At 46.0% G+C, this 7,500-nt stretch overlaps 1 protein-coding gene across 5 annotated transcripts in view; it reads right to left on the bottom strand.

The window, feature by feature from the left end:
- Positions 1-7,500, bottom strand: part of sgsm3 (small G protein signaling modulator 3) — a 23,351-nt gene that overhangs the window by 7,368 nt on the left and 8,483 nt on the right. For all 5 annotated transcript variants that reach the window (XM_053239200.1, XM_053239198.1, XM_053239197.1 and 2 more), the window contains exons 8-11: positions 4,454-4,649; positions 4,152-4,297; positions 1,507-1,740; positions 1,153-1,335 (exon numbers count right to left, since the gene is read on the bottom strand). In XM_053239200.1, the coding sequence (XP_053095175.1) occupies positions 1,153-1,335; positions 1,507-1,740; positions 4,152-4,297; positions 4,454-4,649 (759 nt within the window). The remainder of the gene's footprint in view (positions 1-1,152; positions 1,336-1,506; positions 1,741-4,151; positions 4,298-4,453; positions 4,650-7,500) is intronic.

Here is a 7,500-nt window from a genome sequence, read left to right as displayed (position 1 = left end):
GGTCAGTGTGTATGATGATGATGATGATGATGATGATGATGAAGGACTCACCGTGGTGCAGTGGTCAGTGTGTATGATGATGATGATGATGATGATGAAGGACTCACCGTGGTGCAGTGGTCAGTGTGTATGATGATGATGATGATGATGATGATGATGAAGGACTCACCGTGGTGCAGTGGTCAGTGTGTATGATGATGATGATGATGATGATGAAGGACTCACCGTGGTGCAGTGGTCAGTGTGGTGATGATGATGATGATGATGATGAAGGACTCACCGTGGTGCAGTGGTCAGTGTGTGATGATGATGATGATGATGATGATGAAGGACTCACCGTGGTGCAGTGGTCAGTGTGTATGATGATGATGATGATGATGATGATGATGATGAAGGACTCACCGTGGTGCAGTGGTCAGTGTGTATGATGATGATGATGATGATGATGAAGGACTCACCGTGGTGCAGTGGTCAGTGTGTATGATGGTGATGATGATGATGATGATGATGAAGGACTCACCGTGGTGCAGTGGTCAGTGTGTATGATGATGATGATGATGATGATGATGAAGGACTCACCGTGGTGCAGTGGTCAGTGTGTATGATGATGATGATGATGATGATGAAGGACTCACCGTGGTGCAGTGGTCAGTGTGTATGATGGTGATGATGATGATGATGATGATGAAGGACTCACCGTGGTGCAGTGGTCAGTGTGTATGATGATGATGATGATGATGAAGTACTCACCGTGGTGCAGTGGTCAGTGTGTGATGATGATGATGATGATGATGATGAAGGACTCACCGTGGTGCAGTGGTCAGTGTGTATGATGATGATGATGATGATGATGATGAAGGACTCACCGTGGTGCAGTGGTCAGTGTGTATGATGATGATGATGATGATGATGAAGGACTCACCGTGGTGCAGTGGTCAGTGTGTATGATGATGATGATGATGATGATGATGATGAAGGACTCACCGTGGTGCAGTGGTCAGTGTGTATGATGATGATGATGATGATGAAGGACTCACCGTGGTGCAGTGGTCAGTGTGTATGATGATGATGATGATGATGATGAAGGACTCACCGTGGTGCAGTGGTCAGTGTGTATGATGATGATGATGATGATGATGATGAAGGACTCACCGTGGTGCAGTGGTCCGGGTCGAGGCAGTGGAAGTGCTCTGCGGTGCGAGTGATCGCTTCCCTCAGCGCCGCCACCAGCTCGGTCTGTTTGATGTTTTTGGCCTTGAGCGCCTCGGCCTCGTCCTCTCCGAACAGCAGTGAGCTCAGCGTGGACTTCCTGCGCAGACTCTGTCTCCGAACCACCTGGAGGAGGAAGAGGAGGAAGAGGAGGAAGAGGAAGTTAGCATCTGATAAGCTAACACTGCCTTAGAATTACATGTGCAGACTGAAACGATATAATAAACACCAAAAAGTATAAAGACTGCGACTGTTTTTACATGTTGTGTGTGTGTGTGTGTGTGTGTGCGCGCTCGCCTTGTTGAGGCTGGTGTTGAGTGTGTGTGAGTTGTTGGAGTTGAGCTGTGTCTGTTCAGCCAGGATATACGCCAGGTGTTTGTGTCTCTGAGCGTCCAGCGTGTCCTGAGAGAGCGACCCTGCCAGTCTCACCGCCTCCCCGAGCACCACCGCGCCGTCCTCCAGCTGACTCGGCAGGTCCGACAGCGTGTTAAAGATGGACGCCGAGTTCTCCGATGACACCAGCTCATCCTCCTGCACAGAGGAACCGGTTAGAGGAGGAAACTCCGGTGAGAGACAGTAACGATGTGGATGTGGGCGTAGCTCTGACACCTGCCTGGAACCTCAGCGAATCAGCAAATACACACGACTTATTTCAGTCCTGCACGAACACAGTGATGCCCACAACAAACACGCTCAGGCTCACCTGCTTCAAATTAACTCTTATAATTCTTCAACTTTAACTTCTAAAGTAACCTTAAATGGTTCCAAATTTTCACATTTTTTTATATGCTTCTTATATTTATGATAACGTTTTTTAAAGAAAATCCTGCATCTTTTTTTTCCAGAACACCTGCCCTTTTCGTAGCCCATCATGTGAAGTCCCAAGTAGTTCAAATAATTCTGCAATGAGGAGTTTTAAATTAATTAATTTTATTACAAAACAGAAGAATAACACACTGCTCTCTGTAGAGCCTTCAAACTAATAAAAAGTCACCATGTGATAATTAATTAATATCAGATAAGCTGAAAGTTCACTCCTTTCAAAAATATCTGTGAAACAAAATCAGATAAATCCGATTAAGACAGGATTAGATTTTTTACTGGGGATCTGGAGCAGTTTCCAGCTGCTCCTCTGTGAATTTATTTCCATCCCAGTCGGCTCTACGGGTGTTTTCTCTCTCGTCCGCGAGGATGTCTGATCAGTTTAGTCCCGTTCAGATCGACTCCTCTGGGAGTTTGCAGGCCAGTGCTGCCTCTTACACTGAGAGACCGTTTTTGGACTTTCGCTGCTTCTCGTGTTTATTCGCCTAGCACGCACAACGCACAACCATATTAAACTCTTCCTGAACAGAGAAACCAGAGGAGCGAGATCTCTCAGGAAAAAGGCGATTATAAGGACTTCTATAGGTATAAAGCCACTTTATATTCACACGTGCCACAACATCATGTAACATTCACTTTCTTCTTGGAGAAATAAAGTAAGTAGCAGTTCTATTGTTTAACCATCTAACATTAGATACCAAATAAATAATCATAAATGATCTTTTTAAACACTGAATGCATATAAAACAACATTTCACCATGTGTGAAGAAAAAAATTCCAAAGGAAAAGGTTGCAATTTAATTTTCAGAAGCAAGAGAGTGTAAAAATGTAATTACAGAAGTCACAAGGTGAAAATAATCCCGTGTGAACAGGGCTCACTGCACAAACACTGCTAAATCACCTGGAATAGACGATTATAAACCAGAAAGAATATAGAACAGTATTTAAAGCCGTGTTAGGATGGAGCGATGGAATAATTGTTTCTCCTCCATGATGAAACTGATTGAGCTACAAACCTGAACGACGTGTTCACACTGCTGGATCATGAAGTGATTTAGAAACGTTACAGTCACGACTCCGCGTCCTGCACGAAGACACAGTAAAGCGTTCTTCCAGCTGTTAGTCATTCTAATGGCCAGTCTAATCAGCCTGCAGGATCAGACTCTTCTGATTGATTTTACTGTCTTTTTGCTCCTAACAGGCTCTCGGTGACGAGACGCAGGGTCACGACCCACAGCAACTCGAAGTCTGAGACTCTTCCAAACCATGCATCATTCTGTAATTAATAAAACTATTTTAAGGAAGACTAAACACAGCGTGTAGCTGAGGTCAATCGACAATTTTCAGCACAAGAGTGTGTGTGTGTGTGTGTGTGTGTGAACCCATAGAGATGTGAAATTTGATGTGATGTTTGTCAGATATTATTTAAAATTATGGAGTTTTCTCACGGACAAACAGAGAAAAACCGAGACATTATACACTCTGAATGGAAATAACATGTAGTGTTTTGTCATGAATCTACACAAAGCAGCACATACTGCAGGAGGTGAAAAATCAGCATGGTTTGCAAAATTATTTACAAATAAAAAACATAAGAGTTGGTGCAAAACCCTAAAAATATGCCTGGGATCACCATAACTGAAGTGAAGCTTACAGACTGTATGGATTTTCTTCCCTCCAATACAATATTATGTGCTAATTTGTGTAGATTCATGACATAAAATCCCATAAACTCCATTTCAGTTCCAGGTTCTAACACTACAAAGTGTGGAAAAGTTCAAGGGGGTGAATACTTATGCACTGTAACCCGAGCTGCCTGAGTGTTTAATTAAATCAGGTTTAATGCTTTAGTAAAATGTCCCATGAGCTTTAAACACATGAAGCCGTGCGCTTTAACGTCCTCTCAGATCTCTGAAGCACCACTCACACACGCCATCTCCGGCGTTCCTCTTAAACACTGACCACGTGCTTCACTCGAGCAGATAAACCGGTTAATTTCAGCACCGAGCGTTAAACCTCACTCACACACGCAGCTCCACGACGGTGCTAACGGACGTAATTACTGCTAGAACACAACACCATCATCACCTTGAGTGTTCAGAGTGTTCAGAGGACTCACCTTGATCTTCAGCATGCCCAGTGTCACCTGGAAAAGCACGATAGAACCCTCGTAGAAGAGCAGATCCCAGATCCGGAGCAGAACCCGGATATCCACCACACTGGCAAACGAGGTGAGGAACCAGTGCAGTGTGATGAGGGAAAGTTCTGTGGAGAAGAACATAACACACTTCAGCCTTATTCAGATCAAATTAAAAAAATCTCCATTGTGACAAAGGCTCTGTGTGTGTGTGTGTGTGTGTGTGTGTGTGTGTGTGTGTGTGTGTGTGTGTGTGTGTGTGAGAGAGAGAGAGAGAGAGAGACCGATGTCGTGCTCCTGCAGCAGGCGGTCCAGACGGGGCAGGTACTGGACGATGAGCTGGCGCAGGACGCGCTGGTCCGTCTGAACCCCCAGCAGCGTGGAGGAGAAGTAAGATGGAGGCAGCAGGTCCTCGATTAAAGCACACATCATCCACAGAGCGTCTTCTTCCTCCAGGAACAGCAGCAAACACGACACCACCTACACCCCACACACACACACACACACACACACACAGACACAGACACACACACACACACACACACACAAACCACAACAACAACCGAGAGTGAGAGGTTTAGGTCACTACTAGTGAAGTAAAAACAGAAAGAGGAAACAGTAAACTACTGACCACTACAGCACACACTCATCAGTATTCGTCACACACTCAACAGTATTCGTCACACACTCAACAGTATTCGTCACACACTCAACAGTATTCGTCACACTCTCATCAGTATTCGTCACACGCTCATCAGTATTCGTCACACGCTCATCAGTATTCGTCACACGCTCATCAGTATTCGTCACACTCTCATCAGTATTCGTCACACACTCATCAGTATTCGTCACACACTCATCAGTATTCGTCACACTCTCATCAGTATTCGTCACACACTCAACAGTATTCGTCACACACTCAACAGTATTCGTCACACTCTCATCAGTATTCGTCACACACTCAACAGTATTCGTCACACTCTCATCAGTATTCGTCACACGCTCATCAGTATTCGTCACACTCTCATCAGTATTCGTCACACGCTCATCAGTATTCGTCACACGCTCATCAGTATTCGTCACACGCTCATCAGTATTCGTCACACTCTCATCAGTATTCGTCACACACTCATCAGTATTCGTCACACTCTCATCAGTATTCGTCACACACTCAACAGTATTCGTCACACTCTCATCAGTATTCGTCACACACTCATCAGTATTCGTCACACTCTCATCAGTATTCGTCACACGCTCATCAGTATTCGTCACACTCTCATCAGTATTCGTCACACGCTCATCAGTATTCGTCACACACTCATCAGTATTCGTCACACGCTCAACAGTATTCGTCACACGCTCATCAGTATTCGTCACACGCTCATCAGTATTCGTCACACACTCATCAGTATTCGTCACACTCTCATCAGTATTCGTCACACGCTCAACAGTATTCGTCACACGCTCATCAGTATTCGTCACACTCTCATCAGTATTCGTCACACACTCATCAGTATTCGTCACACGCTCAACAGTATTCGTCACACGCTCATCAGTATTCGTCACACTCTCATCAGTATTCGTCACACGCTCATCAGTATTCGTCACACGCTCATCAGTATTCGTCACACGCTCATCAGTATTCGTCACACGCTCATCAGTATTCGTCACACGCTCAACAGTATTCGTCACACGCTCAACAGTATTCGTCACACGCTCAACAGTATTCGTCACACACTCAACAGTATTCGTCACACACTCAACAGTATTCGTCACACACTCATCAGTATTCGTCACACTCTCATCAGTATTCGTCACACACTCATCAGTATTCGTCACACGCTCAACAGTATTCGTCACACGCTCATCAGTATTCGTCACACGCTCATCAGTATTCGTCACACGCTCATCAGTATTCGTCACACGCTCATCAGTATTCGTCACACTCTCATCAGTATTCGTCACACGCTCATCAGTATTCGTCACACGCTCAACAGTATTCGTCACACGCTCATCAGTATTCGTCACACACTCATCAGTATTCGTCACACGCTCATCAGTATTCGTCACACGCTCAACAGTATTCGTCACACACTCATCAGTATTCGTCACACTCTCATCAGTATTCGTCACACACTCATCAGTATTCGTCACACTCTCATCAGTATTCGTCACACACTCATCAGTATTCGTCACACTCTCATCAGTATTCGTCACACACTCATCAGTATTCGTCACACACTCATCAGTATTCGTCACACACTCATCAGTATTCCACATATAATTGTCCATTTAGTTTTTGCCAATAAAATGGCAAGAGTTCTGTTCCTTCTATTAACATATCACCATTAATTTAAAAAACTTCTAACTCTAACCAACCAACTAACTAACCAACTGAAAACAATACAAAGGCAGATAAAGAGGCAGAGAGACAGGCAGAGAGACAGGCAGAGAGACAGAGAGACAGGCAGAGAGACAGACAGAGAGACAGAGAGACAGGCAGAGAGACAGAGAGACAGGCAGAGAGGCAGAGAGACAGGCAGAGAGACAGGCAGAGAGACAGGCAGAGAGGCAGAGAGACAGGCAGAGAGACAGAGAGACAGGCAGAGAGACAGGCAGAGAGGCAGAGAGACAGGCAGAGAGACAGGCAGAGAGGCAGAGAGACAGGCAGAGAGACAGAGAGACAGGCAGAGAGACAGGCAGAGAGACAGGCAGAGAGACAGAGAGACAGGCAGAGAGGCAGAGAGACAGGCAGAGAGACAGGCAGAGAGACAGGCAGAGAGACAGAGAGACAGGCAGAGAGACAGGCAGAGAGACAGGCAGAGAGACAGAGAGACAGGCAGAGAGACAGAGAGACAGGCAGAGAGACAGGCAGAGAGGCAGCGAGACAGGCAGAGAAACAGAGAGACAGGCAGAGAGACAGGCAGAGAGACAGAGAGAGAGACAGGCAGAGAGACAAAGAGACAGGCAGAGAGACAGGCAGAGAGACAGGCAGAGAGACAGAGAGACAGGCAGAGAAACAGAGAGACAGGCAGAGAGACAGGCAGAGAGACAGGCAGAGAGACAGGCAGAGAGACAGAGAGACAGGCAGAGAGACAGGCAGAGAGAGAGAGACAGGCAGAGAGACAGGCAGAGAGACAGGCAGAGAGACAGAGACAGACAGGCAGAGAGACAGAGAGAGAGGCAGAGAGACAGAGAGAGAGGCAGAGAGACAGAGAGACAGAGAGACAGGCAGAGAAACAGAGAGACAGGCAGAGAGACAGGCAGAGAGACAGGCAGAGAGACAGGCAGAGAGACAGGCAGAGAGACAGAGACAGACAGGCAGAGAGAC

The sequence above is a fragment of the Pangasianodon hypophthalmus genome, chromosome 13 (assembly GCF_027358585.1).
Source record: "Pangasianodon hypophthalmus isolate fPanHyp1 chromosome 13, fPanHyp1.pri, whole genome shotgun sequence".
In the NCBI taxonomy this organism is placed as follows: Eukaryota; Metazoa; Chordata; class Actinopteri; order Siluriformes; family Pangasiidae; genus Pangasianodon; species Pangasianodon hypophthalmus.
Note: the sequence above shows the minus strand (reverse complement) of the source record. Positions and strands in the feature narration are given on the sequence as shown.